The 18,491-nt window shown below is 24.7% G+C and overlaps 1 protein-coding gene across 1 annotated transcript; it reads left to right on the top strand.

Annotated features, from left to right (window-relative positions):
- The first annotated feature begins 344 nt into the window (after positions 1 to 344).
- LOC112590948 (piwi-like protein Siwi) lies at positions 345 to 15,591 on the top strand. The gene is made up of 15 exons (XM_025334562.1): positions 345 to 546; positions 4,335 to 4,549; positions 4,623 to 4,808; positions 4,874 to 5,050; positions 5,132 to 5,287; positions 5,349 to 5,494; positions 5,579 to 5,687; positions 5,861 to 6,150; positions 6,205 to 6,359; positions 6,449 to 6,573; positions 6,640 to 6,808; positions 13,367 to 13,488; positions 13,548 to 13,705; positions 15,260 to 15,407; positions 15,475 to 15,591. Exons 1-15 carry the CDS (start codon positions 345 to 347, stop codon positions 15,589 to 15,591), a joined length of 2,475 nt encoding a protein of 824 aa, XP_025190347.1.
- Positions 15,592 to 18,491: the final 2,900 nt, after the last annotated feature.

Here is an 18,491-nt window from a genome sequence, read left to right on the forward strand (position 1 = left end):
TTGCATATTTTTTTCCTTTTAATATTTTTGGATTTTTGTCAGTTATCTCCACGAATTATCATAATTTGAAGCTAATGGTGAAATTTTTTTTTGCATATTTCTGCATATTTGAAGGTTATTGCATATTTTTGCATATTTTGACAAAATTCAAAATTTATTGCATATTGAAGCGAAAATTTAAAAAAATGTATAGGATAATATTTTGTCGAGTAGAATGATTTAAAATTTATATCTATTCATTTGGCATTTTTAGTGATAAAAATAGTCATAAAAAAAACTGGAAACTCGAAATATGACTTTATATCTAAGCTTTTCAATAATAATTGACGAAACGAAAGAAAAAAATGCATTCTATTCCTGGATTGAAAGGTGTAACACTTACAACAAAATTAAACGAGCTTTCCAATAAAAATGAAGGTCTGAAAATTCTACGAAAAATTAATTCAGTGTTATTAAGTGAAAACGTTCATCTTGAAGATCTTTATCAAGATCCGACAATACTAAGTTGCTTCAAATATGCCCCAATAACTTCGGTTGACGTCAAACGTTCGTTCTCAGTCTTTAAAAATATGTTAATCGATAAATGATACAACTTCACAGAAGAAAAACTTGAAATGCATATGATTATTAATTTTAATAATAAATAGAATTTTAAAAATAAATTAAGTTTAGAAATGATTTATTATTAAGTATTTAAGTAATTAATTATTATAAGTTTTATTGTAAATTTTAAATAAATAAAAAATTCTTGTATATTTTTGCATATTTTCATAATTTTGACTGCATATTTTCATTATTTTTACTGCATATTATATGCCATATTTCGATACTTTTAAGTGCATAAAAATCCGCGCTTTAATTATGAGCTTAGCGGTAGTAGATTTAAAACAGAGATATTTTGCAACCAATTAACAAAAAGTTTGTACTTATAGTATCTGGACCCCCCCCCCCCCCCCCCCCCCCCCGAAAAAAACCATTCAAAATACGCCACTGGTTTGTAAGACCTACCTTAAATGAAAAATGTAGGTTTTGAAATTAAGTGTTTTTTTGTTTTGTTTTTTAATAACACTTGATGAGTGAAATTATTCCATGATTTGTAGTTAAGTTAAATGTCACATAATATATTTTAAATACCATACTTATTTTTCAATAACAATTGACGTTACATTTTTTTAATTAACTATATCCATACATTTTTTATCAACTCATTTAAATGAATATAAAATTGTTATATATTAACAGATTTAGTTAATTGCAATAAATGCCTGCAAAAAAGTCTCAATTTTACTCGGAAGTATTTATTATTTATTTTGAATTTAAACAAAATCGAGTACGAATATTGTGTGGCTTCACGGTTCGCCGAGTTTCTTGCCGTACAATGGTAGGGATGATTGAGTGACGCCCAACCAGCGATACTTGGTTGACAAACAATTCCGTAATAAAATATATTTGAGCTTACTGGTTTACCGACACGTCACACTGTCGCGTCCAGTACGCTCTATAGACCAACTCAGTCTCTTTTTTGAGTCACAACTACGCGGTAGTGATTTCAACCGTTACAGTGCATCTCGTATTTTATACTCAGGTATGACTGTTTTATTAATATAATATAATATTATGATATATTTTTATATTAACGTTCTAACGACAAGAAGGGAGAATAAAAAGTATGGAATTAGACGTTTTGAATAGAATAAAAAAGGGTTTTAATTTTTTTTTTTTTTGTAAGTGATTCTCTGTATGCTTTATGTAGACTAAGTATTCGATTAATTCGAAGAATTTAAGCTTCGTCATTAGGTACTTCATTATATTTTAATTACGTTTTTTATCCCTGGTTGTTATTGTTTACAAAAGACTTTAGACGAGTTAATAAGTTAAAGTTACGATTTTAACATCGATTAGTTTCCGATTCAAATTAAATCTAGTTAATACGTTGAGGGAAGAGGTCGGTTAAAAGTATTAATTAGCATTTTAATTTCCCTTATAATCAGATAAATAAAAACTAAATCAAGGAAAAATAAAAATTTTTACGGTAAACCTGTTTACGAAAAATTAAAATTTTTTATTTTGTTATAATAAAAACGGATAAGCGTAGATATATGGCATTTTGTATTATAACAAAATATGAAAATCAATTTTGTCAAAAACTGGTTTAGTGTAAAAGTTCAAGCTTTTTCTTATTTTGTTTTTGTTGTTTTTCCTGATTTCTAATACAAATCTTGGAAAATTTTTACTTTTGACCTTCTACATAACTAATTAAATACAATTTGCTCTTAGAAACTACTTCTAAAGAAATAAATCAAATAATTTTTACTGTCCCAAAATGTGATGACAGACATAGAACAACACTACACATCATTGTAAAGTTAATAAATTTATCAGAATCTATATCCAACTATTTTTTATCTTTAAACATAACTTACAATTTTTCTATATTATATGTAGGGCTGTGAATTTAATGCACTAAAAAACCTTAAAAAATGCATTAAAAATGCCAAAAAATTGCAATAAAATATGCACTTAAAATGCAAAAAAAGGAATATAAAATGCCAAAAATTATAGTATAAAATTAATTTAAAATGGTTTATAATTTAATTTTTATATTTATATTAATATTAGGTACAGGATATAAAAATATTAATACAAAACAGTGTTTATTTAATAAAAAAGTTAAGAAAATTGACATAATATATACAGTCTATGTAAAATAAAAAAAGTTTTCAAACAAGTTAATTGACAGAATTTAGTTAAAAATATTAGAAAATGAACTAAAAAAAGCAAAATATGACCTAAAAATGCGAAATACGACCTAAAAATTCGAAAAAATGACCTAAAAAATTAAAAAGTTAAAAAATGCAAAAATATGTAAAATAAAAGTTTCATAGATGGATTCGTAATTACATAATTCAAATTATGTACTTACAAATCTATGTTTTACAATCACCAAAAAAAATGCACTTTCCTATAAATTCACAGCCCTGATTATATATATTAAAAAAAAAATTAAAATCAATCATTAATATTTCTAACACGACTACTTGAACGTTAATATATTATTAATGCGTTACTTAATCGTTGGCTAATGTCGATCGAGCAACAGTGCATGATGGTATTATAATATCTTATTTGCTGCGCATAAATATTGGTTTTATATTTTTTTATTATTTACATTGAATTATTATTAGAGCTATAAGAAACTAAAACTACTATTTTAGTGAAACCGAGCAAAGAATTCCGTAATATCATTAAGGATAAAATTTCGTGAACAACATCTATTACCGTATTTTCTAAATATGCAGCGTCCACCAATATCAGAAAGACAGGGTAAGATATAATTTTTTTAAATTTTTTTTTTTGCTTTTGGATATTTAGAGAATGTAGATAATGCATTACACGGTCTTACCTTAAAAAATTTTTTTTTTAAATAAAGCATTTTATATTATAAATGTAAGAGGTGTCACAAATGTGTGACTTACTCCTTATGTGTTTATTCCTGTTAATTATCTGTAAATTTTTATTACTTTTACTTATTGTACTTTGTATAGATCGTAATTCTTCTAATAAAGCCAAATTAAAAAAAAAAAAATAATAATAATAAAGCATTTTAATAGTAGCGTATCAAATAAATCTTCTTAAAATAAATTAATATTGTAAACAAAAATTATTTTATATCTTTTATTTATTATTATTAACATTGGTATGTAAGATTTTTGTACAAAAAAAAAAAATAAATAAATTAAGAAATAATATTTTAATTGATAAAATTAATTAAAGATTAATAAAAAGTTAAAAACTTTAATTATATGAAATTCTTTATCAAAATTAATTACTGTAATGTGCTCTAAATTAATTAATAATAAAATCATTGTCATTTTAAAATAAATAAAACTTAATGTTTGATGTAATAATCCGTTACACACGAAAACAGTAATTCGAGCATACAACATATATACATGGAAAAATGATATTTTTTTTCAATTTATCTGATTATTTCGGGTACCTATATGCCGTATATGAGTAATATAAAACGAGTAAAATGTATATTGCTTACATATTCTTATAATTAACATTTTTAATATTTAAATTTAAAATAATATTTTATATTCGTAAATTAATTTTTGAATATTATATAATGTAATCATGACGTATAATATATGTAAAGAAAATACTTTCTTTTAAATATTACTATTATTATTATTATTATTATTATTATAATCAAACCTTGATGAGATAATAAAGTGAAAATAAATGTTTTCACAGTGAAACTAAGTGTTTACTATTATCCGATGGAAAAGTTTTAACATAATTTTTATATATTTATAACTATTTTTAAGGAACTTCTGGGGATAGAGTCGAATTATTGGCCAATTATTTTCCTATAAATTCACCAAAAAATTGGTATTTATACGAATATAATGTTGACTTCGAGATTGATGAGCATATTATGATTAGTACTAAAACAGAGTTATTAGATCAACATCGAGAATACCTTGGAGTATATTTGTTTGATGGAACAATGTTATTTACTAGTAACAAATTAGATTCAAATGTAAGCTGATGATTTATTGTAAAAAAACGAATATTATAAATATTCTAATACGTATTTTAATATTGTGATTTAGACTACTGAATTCGTGTCTACACGTCGATCGGATGGTCAAGTTATAATATTTACAGTGGAATTCTCAAATGTATTAAAAATCTATGATTATGCCAGTATTCAATTTTTAAATATGCTCTTGCGTAAATGTTTAACACATATACAATTTATACCGATCGGAAGAAATTTTTATGATTTAGATGCCAAAGTATATTTCTATTTCTATTAGCATAATATTTGTTATTTTTCTGACACATTATAATTTGCTTTTAGATTGAAATGGCTCAACATAAACTTCAACTTTGGCGGGGTTATGAAGCAACGATTGATCGTTATGAAAGTGGCGTTTTATTATGTGCTAATTTAACTACAAAATTAATTCCTCAAGATACAGTATTGGACCTTTTTTATCAGTGTTCTGTCGATAGAAGCAGAAACAAAAATTGGGAGGCAAGTTCATTTTAATTTTGTATGATAGAAGTATATTAGTCGTTGATGAATAATTTTAAAGTTGATATATTTATTATTTAGATTAACTTTAAAACTAGCGTTATTGGTACTACAGTCATGACCAAATACAATTATAAAACGTACATAATTGTTGACATCGATGAAAATGCTAGGCCAAATTCTGAATTTACTAAAAACGATCGATCTAAAATAACTTACAAGCAATATTACAAAGAAGTACATTATTTAATTTATTAATTATTAAAAATTTAAATTAATGTGTTTATTTCTGTATTAGAAGTGGAACATAACTATTCTTGATGATTATCAACCATTATTGATTGCAAAAAATAAAATATCCCTACCACAATTTGGATTTGATGATAACTTGGTGTATCTTGTACCAGAATTATGCGTTATAGTTGGTATTACCAATTCCTTAAGGTAAATAAACAAAAACATTAAATAAAATTATATATTTTCAATTAGTGCATATTGTAATAATCATATTTTTTTAAATTATTATAGAAATAATTTCACACTAATGAATGATATGATCCTCCATACTCGTGTGTATCCAAAAGAATGGATAGAAAGACTTACAAATTTTTCAGATCATTTATTTTTTAATTCCAACGTAAATAATTATATATTATTAAATTATAAGCAAGATATTGCCTAATAGAGATAATAAAAATTGTTAATACCTATCATTAACATTATTTTTGTGTTTTATACATTTTTTATTTTAATTTTAAATATATATATTTTTTTTTAGAACTTAAATATAATTATTTTACTGTTATTTAGTCTGAAGCAGAACTGAAAAAATGGAATCTGACATTAAATAATAATCTCATAAAGGTTCCTGGTCGTGTTTTATTACCGGAAAAAATTCTATCTCGTTGGATAACATATGATGGCGGTAAAGAAGCTGATTGGTCAAAACATTCAACGTCTGTACCAATGCTCATCTCTGCGAATGTAAAAAATTGGGTAATTTTAGCATCTCGGAACTTTTATCACGATGTTGAAGAATTTTCAAAAACGATTGTACGGGCGGCACAAAAGTTGGAATTCATATTACCTAACCCTGAAATGTAAATATTTTTTTACTTCATTATTTTCTTTAAACTCACGAGTATATATTTCAGAATCCCCATGAACGATGAAAGACCAAATACATTTATACAACATCTCGATGATGTAATTGATAAATTGAATCCGGCATTGATTTTATGTGTTATTAAATCGCCATGCAGTGATATTTATGGAACAATTAAACGCAAATTATGTGTTGACAGAGCTGGTACATTTCTGACCAATAATATCTTATTGAATTAATAAAATTCTGTGCACATACAAATAAATGCATTTGTCATCATTATTTATTTTCAGTACCATCCCAAGTAGTCACTTTAAGGAATGTGCAAAACAACGACATGTTCATATGTACAAAAATTGCAATTAAAATTAATTGTAAACTTGGAGGTATTCCGTGGCAAGTGCCCATTCCCAAATCGGTAATTTCTTAGTTGTTTATAGCGTATAAATTAAATTATAATTGATTGTACTTAAACATTGTTTAGGGGATGATGATAGTTGGGTGTAATATATATGAAGATACTCAACAGAAAAACAAATCATTTGGTGCATTAATATCGACCATGGATGACAATCATACAAGTTACTTTAATTATGTTAAACCTTATGAAAATTTAAGGCAACTCTCTATTCATTTTTCAATCGGAATAACTAGTAAGTAATAATGTATTTTTCAAGTGTGATTGACTTATGCATTTTTAGCTCGGTAAATAAGTTAAATTTTGATACACAGCGAGACTTTCTATTCGGTAGAATAGATTCGTATTGCATAATCAAATAATAATGTAAATTAAACTAACCACACAGCAAAACAATATTTTAATAATTTTGTAATAATATTTAATCATTTAATAAAATCATTATCAATTCACTTTAATAATAGTTTACAAAATTTTCAAAATATTTTTTTTTATTTTTAATACATACAATCTATAAATAAATTTTACAATAAGAATGTTTGATGATTTACATTATTAGTATGGTTGACATGATGAAGTAATCACCCAGCGGTAACACTTTTGGCTAGAGAGTTAGAGTTATTTAAGGTCACGATTCCAATTTCGCTTTAACCTTCTAGGTGGGTTTCCAAGAATAGATTCAGAGTTTAGAGCAATGATTAAAGGGTTAGAGTGGTTTGTAAGACGGGCACGGAAGAATTTATAGGAATTTTTGGCTTCTTGAACAGTGAGTATTTTTAAGTCTGAATGTAAAGTGTGGTTTGAAACATACGGAGGACCTAACCTATACGTAGTAAGATCGTTTGAATTTTATAAATATTGGATTTTTTTGTTGATCCCCATAGTTGAATACCATATAACCAAATTGGTTTGAGGAGGGTTTTAAACAGAAACAGTTTTGTATTGAGATTAATTTTTGATTGTTTTCCTGTAAGTGGAAAGAGTGCTCTTCGTCTGGTATTTAGTATGAGTCTTTTTTGTTTAATATGTGTGGCCCAGATAAGTCTTTTATCAAGTGTCGTATCCAAATATTTGACGCTAGAGAAAGAAGGAATGATTTTATTGTTTGAGTAGACTGGGGGTACTGTGCTTTTTTGAGAGTGAAAGTAATGTGATATGATTTTTCATTATTTATTTAATCATAATATTTATATATCATTATTATTTATTAGTTATAGAAGTATATTTTTTTAAATATTTTAAAATATTAAAATTATAATATTTAACATAAATATTTTTTTTTGTATTATATTTTGGCCACCAATTTAATATTTACCTTAAATATTTTTTAAACATTTGTATTTCGAGTATAATAAGGATCCCATTAGGCATTAGGTTTATTTATTTATTTATTTATTTATTAATTAATTCACGGAATAAAATTCCTTATTTAGTACAGTACATAACAATAATTCAATATTAATTATTTTTTCTATATTTCTGTGAACACTTAAACTAGAAATACTGTATAATTTTTAATATTAATAATTAATATATTTTCTTTGATTATGAAAAAACAACAAGTCATTTAAATTTCTTGAAATTTATAAACTAGATACTAAATACTGCTATAAAGAATTTATTTATTATTTCAATAGATAATATAGTTTCATTTAATTAAAAAACAAAGCTAATGTTTAAAAAATATTTTTTATTACTTATTTAAACAGCATAAAATTAAACATCAATGGCAACTTACTTAAAACTATTTTAAAGACTTCAAAATGCCTAGATAGCTCAAAAAATTAATTAATTAACTTTTATTATAACAAGTAACTGTTTTGAATAAAAAAAATACCTATAAAAAGTTTAAAACTTTTGACAAATTATTGATTTTGAATATTTTCAATGTTATTTTGTACCACGCGACTTTTTTCTCGAAAAAGAGCTTGACCTAACTAGGACTTAATAGATTTTTCAATGTTAACATCTTGTACATCTTGAAATTTATTGTCAGCTTTTATGGCATCTTAAGATATTTCAAAAAATAATAATTTGATAAATTTGCAATTTTTAATCATCATGTATTTTTTAAATATATATATTTAAGTTTATACACATATATATAATTATAAAGTAATTTATAATAATACAATTTTATGATAAAGAGTGATACAATATAATACATACCAATATTAGAATAAAGAATCTTTGCTTTATAGAAATCACTGTAATGAGTAAAATAGTTACCAATTAATTAATAAATAATTATTCTTATTCAGAATAACATATGGTTTTTGTATTAAATTTTTAAATGCATACATTTTGCTTGCGCATGAAATATATATAAACACATTTTGTTTTTATAAAAATATAAAAAGATATTATTATTATTATTATAAATTAGAATTTTTTTAAACATTCACAATAACCATATCATTTATTAAAAATATATTAAATTAATAATATTAGGTATAAGGATACATTTGAAAAAAATATGAAAAGTGGCAAAAATTCAATAAACTTCATACAAAATTATAGATACATAATTAATGATTGTTAGTAACATATATTGTAGTAAATAATATCATTATAAAGGTAATATATGAAAAATGGGTATAACCACTTCAACTATATTAAAAATGATAATTATAACTTTTTTACAAATATTTGTTAGTTTTCAACAATTTAATGTTTTACTTATGTCCTCTACTATGTATATGTCAAAAACTGAAGAACTAATTGAGTATTATAACATGGTTCTTGTTTATTAAAGGAATAGCCAATTGATATAATTTCTCCAAGACTGTTTTGTATAATTGTACACACTTTACAATAAGTTTTGAATTATTATAAACTATTTGCTCTGATGTCAACTTTGATAAATATATTATTAAATAATAGTCGCTTGTATTGTTGTCCAGTACAGTTTGATGTAAGAGGACCTTGAATATGACTGCACTTTAGTGAATAATTAGTTGACAAAGCAATACTTAAATCTATTTTTATATGATCCAAGTGTCATGTTTTCTTACCACGCTTTTCAGATTCTTCATAAAATTTTCAAATGTAAAACTACCTACTGCAGTTATTCAATACTCCATATTGTTCATAGTCATCAGCTAAATGTAAAATCCCACGAATATTATGAGAAATAAAATGAACATTTTTACAAAATAATCTAAAAGAGTATGTGCATAATTTACATATGATACTCCATAATCAGGAGAAAGTAATATCATCATTGAAATATTAAGTGCCAAAAAATTATTATAACAATCTTCTGATACAATGTTTTTTAAGACAACTAAACCAGTATAAATTAAAAACTGTCTAAGTTCTGCACCTTTCCAGCGACCAACATCTTAAATCACACGAGCTTTCCATGAAAAATCACAAAGTATTTGTTTTTTTTAATCTATTAATTGTTTTGAAAGTTTTAATATGTTTTCACTAGGTAAACGTACATTAATTGGTCCTTTATGTAATTATAGTTGTATTAATTTTTTACAAGACATACTAAATGTAAATAATCAAGTGGAAACGATAGCACCATATCAAGTCATCACAAAGTTTTGAAATGTCATAAAATGTATGATATCTATCATAAGTCATATTTTTATAACTTGTATGGGTTCTCTTCAAGGAACGATTGGTATTATGTGGAAAAAAAAACCCTGTTATTAAGATACTCTCCTTCTGTTATACATTTAGTAGGTACAGGATTCAAATTCACCATGTCCTTTTACTTTCAAAATAAATAATTAGGCAGGTGCATCACATATGATGCTGTCAATAAATACTGGATTTTTTTCAAAAAAATATGTACACCATTAACAATAAGATCCTGACTTTCGTTTATCAAATCTTTTAAATAATCATCACTATCTCCTGACTTTTCCATACTATGATATAAACCAACAATAAACACACTTTTGCTGCTTAGCCTAATATAGGCTAAAATAGTCCAAAACTAACTGTTACTACTTTTTGTAAGAGGTAGACCATCAATTCCAATCACAATATTTATTTCATTTGTTTCACGTCGTTCAAAATATTTTATTCCTTAAGCCAAACCAAAATGATAGTAGATTCCTGGATTTACTTCACGTAAATTAAGACATGATAAGTTAATTACCAGTAGAGTACAGCTGTCACTTGGCAAATCTTGAAAACAATCATGATTTTTAAGAATTTTTAGTTATGCATCAGAAATAGTTTTTGGTATTTTGAAAGAGGTTGTCCACAGCGCTAATTCTTCTTTAAATAAAACACGAAGTAGTTCTTGTAAACCAAATAGTTCAGTATTATGATTCACTGGTATTATAGGTGAATGATGAGTATTTGGATCAATAAGAAATTTTGATGATAGCATGATTTTATGAGGTTGAATTGATTATAATGGAATACTCGAAGAATACTCCAATAATTCTGGTAGAACTAGAGATTGAATGTGTGTTTTTTTCTTTTACTTATGTTGATTGTCAGAACTATAACCATTGATATAAACTATGGTGTCCAATTTTTCTTTAATTTTTTTTTCTTTGAAATCTTGTACTTGACATTTTCTAAACAATTATTTAGTAATATATTAATAAATAAATCTTCATACCATAGAAGAATAAATAAATGATAATAATTGAAAAAAACTAATGAATTAAAATATAATCATATGCTTTAGGTATATGTACTATATTAAAATTTATAATACTATATAAGGTAATTTTTCAAATTATTTTTTTTTAAGTAAGTTTAATTTTCTTTTAAATATTATGATCAATAAAATTTAATTACATAATATATTATAATATAATAAATATTATATTATGTAATTATAATAGTCATATGCTCATATAGGTATACATTTTCTTGGTCACTTTTTTTTTCTATCTATGAAGGTAATAGTTTGTAAAATTTAATTATCTATTTATTATACATGAATAAAAAAAACCAAACGTATAATAATTATGAAAAATAGTAAAATGGGTATTTTTTTTAGCATCATACATAAATTTATGAATATCATTTTTATAAAAAAAATAAAGAAATGCAATACATAATTATAAGTACACTTAATAATTAATATACCAAAATTATTAAATTCATGAAATCATAAATAGTAATATGTGACAAACTACAATAAGCTAGGTATAATTAAAATAATAAATAATTTCATATTAAAAGTACCCAAGACAATTTGTATATTAAATATATATATATATACATGGCTTGATAATTTGTATTGTCAAATAAAGATCAATTAAAGTTTTTATATTTATGAATTTATATTATACCTACTTATGAAATAATTGATTAAATAATATAACATTGTAACTAGGGCTATGAAACATTTTATTTTGTGGTTGTGAAACATAGCTTTGTAAGTACAAAATTTGAACTATGTAACAAAGAATTAATTTATGAAACTTTTATTTTACATTTTTTGACGTTTTAAATTTTTAGGTCATTTTTTCACATTTTTAAGTCATATTTTTCTTTTTAGTTCATTTTCCGGTATTTTTAATTAAACTCCATCAACTAAATCCATTAACTATCTTTAAAAACTTAATTATTAACAAAAAAAAAGATACATAAACATTTATTTTTTTTAAATGTTTTTGATGAATAGCATTATAAAAAATTCTAATCGAATCAACGTTTTTAATACATTTTTTTTTTAATAAACACATTTTTATGCATGTAAAATATTATGTATTAAATTTATAATATCTTATGATATCAATATAAATATAAAATTAAATCAAAAACTATTTTAAATGTATTTTATACTATAATTTTTGGCATTTTATATTGCATATTTTGCATTCTAAGTGTATATTTTATTGCATTTTTTTTAAGGTTTTTTAGTGCATTAAATTCACAGTCCTAGTTATAACTTTTAAAATCAATAAAAACGTATATTATACAGATTAAAGTACTCACCTTTTTATCAGACAACAAGACACGTCAAAAATGTAAACGGATAGTGAAATCACTAAAAAGTAAAAACTTTTAAAGGCATGCTAACTGCTAACAAAATTTTAAGTCACGGCGAATCGTTACGAATTGTTACGCTCATTTAATAAAATTAAAATAATATTATGTATAACTATGAATTAAGAAAATATTCTTTGATATAACATACATAGCTTTCTAGTATTGTTACTTTATGGCTAGTATAAATATTAAATTATAGCAGCTTAAATTAACATTATTAACCGTTAACCAAGAAATAATAGTCCACGAATCAGTACTAACATAATGTTATATAAGTATATAAGTATATTATTATTACTTATAAATTTATATATATAGAATTTTCCATTTTTTTAAAATAGTGCTTATTATTTACTTGTCACTTGATATCGTAAAACCCAACCTAACCACTGAACCACCCATCGGTTACACAATCGTACCACGAGAAGTAAAACTATGTTAATTTATTTTATTTTTCACATGATGTAATAGTAATATATATTATAGTATTGGTATCATGATAATTAATATTACTATATAATACAGCAAAATAGGTAATGCATTATTAAAATATTTAATAACATTTAAATCACAATATTATAGAATAATATTTTTAAAACACTTTTATAACATTGTTTTGCTATGTGGGTACAAGATTTACATTTTAATTTACTAGGCAATACTAATTACAAACTTATAGGTAGTTATAAGTTATAACTTATAACCTAGGTTGACCTATTTAAAATTAAAAATATAATTAAATTAAAACTATCATAATGAAATAGCGTATATTAATTACATGGCACATATGCATTAAAAATTATTTTAATATTTTTAGAGGCTTTGTGGAGATATAATACTAAATATGGATCATTACCTACTTCTATTATGATATATAGAGATGGTGTTGAAGAAGGCCAATCATTTCATGTCCGTACGGCAGAAGTTAAACTTTTTCAGGTACGAGTATTAAAAAAAAGTATAATTTATATTGCAATTATTATTTTTTTTTTTTTTAGGCTACTTTTGAAAGATTTTATGGACCAAATTCTGTCCCATTTGCGTTTATTGTGGTTACAAAAAATAATGAATCGAAGTTTTTTGTACCCGGTAGAAGAGGTCCTGAAAATCCTTTACCCGGGACAATTATAGATAGTGTTGTGACAAACCCAACCAAGTAAGCTATACATAAAACCCGTCTTGAACAAAGGCCCTACACTACTACGGGGACCCCAAATCAAAATGTAGAGTTTTAAATTTTATCGTCATAAAAATTTAAGTAAATTTAAAAAGTATTAAATCGTAAAATAAATGAATATTAAATACTTAACTATCAAGTATGTATTTGTCGAGATAAATAAATTATAACAATATTAATAGTAAATATGTAGGATTCTTATCTAATATAATTATAGATTTATTCGGCACGCATTAGAAATAAATGTGAAGTGATCATTCTACAGCTCTGTAAGAATTAATGATAACTAATAATACTGGATAACTGATAATAATATAATATTATGTTTTATTTGAAAATGTAATTATTTATCATGCCTTATATATTTTATTTTTAAGTATTTGTTATATCAATATATTACAGTATGCATAATAGGTATTGCATAGACATTCAAAATGATTATTTTATTAAACAACATTTTATTGTTTCATAATTTATTTTATTTTAAAAAATATATTTATTTTTTATAATTCTTAGTGGAAATAAAACAAAGTGTTTTTAAAAAAATATTAATTTTTTTTTGAAATATTTTTTAAGTATTTTAATTTTGTGTATGAAAACATACTCTATCAAATATTTTTCAGGTACATCCATACATAAAAATCATCTACCTCGGATGAGAATTCATGAGTTATAATTATTATTTAAAGTTTTATTTAACGAAATGATACGGTGATACACAAGATAAAATATGACGGTTTACTATTTTTCACATATACATTTTAAATACTTATACATTTAACCACTAGTTCGAATTTTAATTTTTTAAGTATTAAATTACTCCGAAAAATATTCTGTTATAAAATATGAATTTAAAAATTTATTTTGTCATTTAAAAATGTAAGAAACCTATAAAAATGTATAACAATAAAAATATTTAAATAAAATTTTTTTTAATGTATTATTCTAACGAGATTTAATGTGAAAAAATATTTTTAAATACGTTAATACATTTTGAAATAATAATTGTTGTCCGATAAAATAATCCCCTAGTATAATAAATAATAATATATTATCTATGTCCTATACGAAATACCGACTTTTTAATTATTTATTTCGTTTTTATTAATTTTTATTTTTACACAATGAATAAATGACAAAACAATAATCACGAGTGAATATCATGAAAGAAAAATGTATTTTTATTATATTTTATTGAGTTATTTATGACGAGTTTTAACCATATACTATATACATACTAGAGTACATTTGAATAATCGTGGTTATATTGATAGTATCTAAGTGGAGCCCATTATTCTAAAGGTATGACTGGTGTCTATTTGGCCTACCTATACATGAATAATATTACTGAAAAGTATAAGAACTTTTTCAAAGTGTATTTAAGTAATATAATTTCTTTGAATTTTATTTATTTTTTTATATTTACATGTTAAGTTTAATTACATTATTTATATTTGTTGTACGATGTTTAGGTAAAAGTAGTGTCACCGTAAGCTCGCAATTAGTTTGATATTTGAATATTATGAATTGCAGGTATGAATTCTTTTTAGTTTCACAACAAGTAAAACAAGGTACTGTATCTCCAACACATTATGAAGTGATAGAAGACACACTTAAACTTCCACCTGATGTAATACAAAGATTTACATTCAAGTTGACTCATAATTACTTCAATTGGTCGGTAAGTGTACATTTCTGTAAAATATTATTTTTAAATTTTAACATTAACTTTTTAACACTACTCTTAGGGTACCACACAAACCCCTGCACCTTGTCAATTGGCTCACAAATTGGCGCGTCTCACTGGCGAGAGTCTCGGATGTTCTCCCAACTTTCGTTTACATGAATCGTTGTTCTTCCTATAACGGTTGTACATATATTAATTTTTTTGAGATGCATACCTAAACTATTATTGCTTAGTACAATGATTATACAGTAGAAACTCGATTATCTGAACTAATTAAGACCACACCTAGTTCGGATACGCAAAAGTTCGGATGATGGAAATTTAAAAAAACCCAATTTATACATTTTTAAAACACAGTTAAATATTTTATATTACACATTTATTGTTATTATTATTAATATTATATTACATAAATTACATTATTAAAAGTACATTACATACATGGGCAGGGGCGTCCTCAAGGGGGGGGGGGGGGCGAATGGGGCAGTCGCCCCCTCCATGACCTCTATTTTATTTCTTAAAATGTTCATAATTTATATTAAAATATAATACTAAGAAAAAATTATAGAAGTACGCTGATATAGTGATATCGCGTATTTAACCAAAAATGTTTTGTATCTATAACTATGCCTATGTCAGATGCCCTAATGACATTACATACCCCGAGTTAAATCAGGTAAAACACCTAGTAATTGGTGTATTTTCATATATATATATAATTATATATGTGATGTATGAAGTTCGCCCCCCCCCCTATAAAAGGGTCTAGGGACGCCACTGTACATGGGAACATATTATTTTTATTTTATTTTTTGACAAAATTATCAATACGAGTGCTTCGACGAGTTTTAACATTCGGATAATAGAACGTTCAGATACGCTAATTGTAGTTCAGATAATAGAGGGTTCGTAAACAGAGATTTGGATAATCGAGGTTCTACTGTATATTATTATTATAAACCGCATTTTTATAGTTTCAAGTAAATTAGAGATGAATTTCTGTTAATTTTTTCATATCTACTAGTAAAAATATTTACTTATTTTAACAATTTAATAATTTTTAATTTGATTTAAAGTTACTATTTTAGCTGATTTTATTATATTAATTAGTAATAAATGTTATTGTTTTAATTATTTTAAGTGTTTCAAAGTTTTTGCTAAAAAGTAGTTTAAATATTCAGCAATTTTTAAAATAACCCACTCTTTAATATTTATCTTTAATACCGACGTGTAACAAATTGACTCTGAAATCTCAAAAATCTAAATGTGGGAAGACCCCAAGTTTAAACAAAAAACGTAAGTGTAAATATTGCAATAGTAAATTTATTACATTTCAAAAATGAAATATTCATTAAAAAACCACAAACAAAATTTTAAGTGTGAAAAGTGCAAAAACATTTTTATTAAATTTTGAAAAACATTTTCTATGATGTAAAATTTTTTGTTTTTTTAAAGAAAATAATTCAATCTATATAATATATGTATTATAAAAAGCATAAGGGGTGTTTTAAAATATGATTTATTGACGTAGGTAAAGAATAATTTACAATATAGACAAATACACCTAGTACTATTAATTGGCTATTTATAAATTAATTTTATGAATTCACATTTATTAGATCAATTTCATATTCATATTATATTATAACCACAATAAATGAAATTTGGGTACCCAATAATCACCAAACCATTTTACATAATATATACTCGTATTTATTTTATCTAGATCAATTCATATTATATTCACATTATACACTAGAATATGGTACTCCGTTCTCAATATCATAATCAATTTATACGTAACCCGGAATACAACTATTGTGTAAAACCAATCGCATTGTTAGAACAAATCTATTCACTAACCCAAAACCTAAGTTTTATTTGATATGTAATCAGAAGAGAAATCGAATAGTAGACATTCAAACTAATACACATTAATGTAATGATAATAATACTTAAATACATATCATTCATTATTCATCAGGTACTTGAGCGAATCATTATTATTGCATAATTAGTAGGTAATTACACACACATATATATGTATAGATCGGAAACGTTCATTCAATAACGCACAAATGCGCGACTTACAACACATTTAAGTATTTAATTAACATAATATGATCTCAAATTATATCGATTCTCCTTTATCCCAATTCACTCGTAGTAATAACATACAACGTTATTCTATTCCAAAACAAAATAATGTATAATGATATAAATATTTACATACTATTAACAACGTCGTTCATGAACGAGCTTTTATCAGCGACGCGAGCGTCTAAAATATTTTTAAATCACTCACTGCCATTACCATCGGTCTATCAATCCACGTTTAGTGGGCGCGGAACTTATGAAAAAGGTCGTCCGCGTCCGTCTACCTCCGTATGTCAGGCCGTTCGTTTTGTACGAATTCGCGTTGAAAATTAATCTTTTACAACGTGTCAAGTAATTCAGACAAAGATATACTATATTTAAAAATTAAGAAAAGAATTCGTCATATGATAATATAATAATAATTGGACTCGCTTTCGTTATTGTATTTTCGAATGTCCAAAAATGTAGGTATACGCTCAAGTGCATCTGATGACGTTCTCCCAGATATATGTGACGTGGTAGACTAACTTTACTTATCATTTAGTGAATGAGTTATATCAAAACGACAAGACTTAATATAATGTAGAGCTTCAGGCAAAAAATATTAATTTTAATAATTATAAATAAATAAATACATCGTTTATTATACCGTGCAGTCACGCAATTAAAACTGAAATTCGTCCTGCAAGCACAGTTGCACGCAATCAGTTGAAAACCGATAATAAATCGGTAGGTATATAAAACCTACTGTTCCGTTTGTGAACGCCGCCGTTGTTGATGCTGACAATCCAATCATCTCGCATGTCATTATCATTACGAGTCGTTACTGAGCTATTACCTCTCGCACGGTCATATTTATATTATTCTGATATAGTGGTAGTCACGCATTATTATTGTTATTATTATCATTTGTATTGACAGTGTCAAATTATACACCATATTACACAATATCTCATCTGTAACGTTATACACACAGACGGA

Source organism: Melanaphis sacchari, unplaced genomic scaffold (assembly GCF_002803265.2).
Source record: "Melanaphis sacchari strain LSU unplaced genomic scaffold, SCAv2.0 Contig1237_pilon_pilon, whole genome shotgun sequence".
Lineage (NCBI taxonomy): Eukaryota > Metazoa > Arthropoda > Insecta > Hemiptera > Aphididae > Melanaphis > Melanaphis sacchari.

Coding starts and splice junctions, on each gene's coding strand:
- LOC112590948 (XM_025334562.1), top strand. CDS start 345: ATGCATTCTATTCCTGGATTGAAAGGTGTAACACTTACAACAAAATTA. Junction 5,688..5,860: donor ATTTATTTTTTAATTCCAAC/GTAAATAATTAT, acceptor ACTGTTATTTAG/TCTGAAGCAGAACTGAAAAA. Junction 6,809..13,366: donor TTTTTCAATCGGAATAACTA/GTAAGTAATAAT, acceptor TAATATTTTTAG/AGGCTTTGTGGAGATATAAT.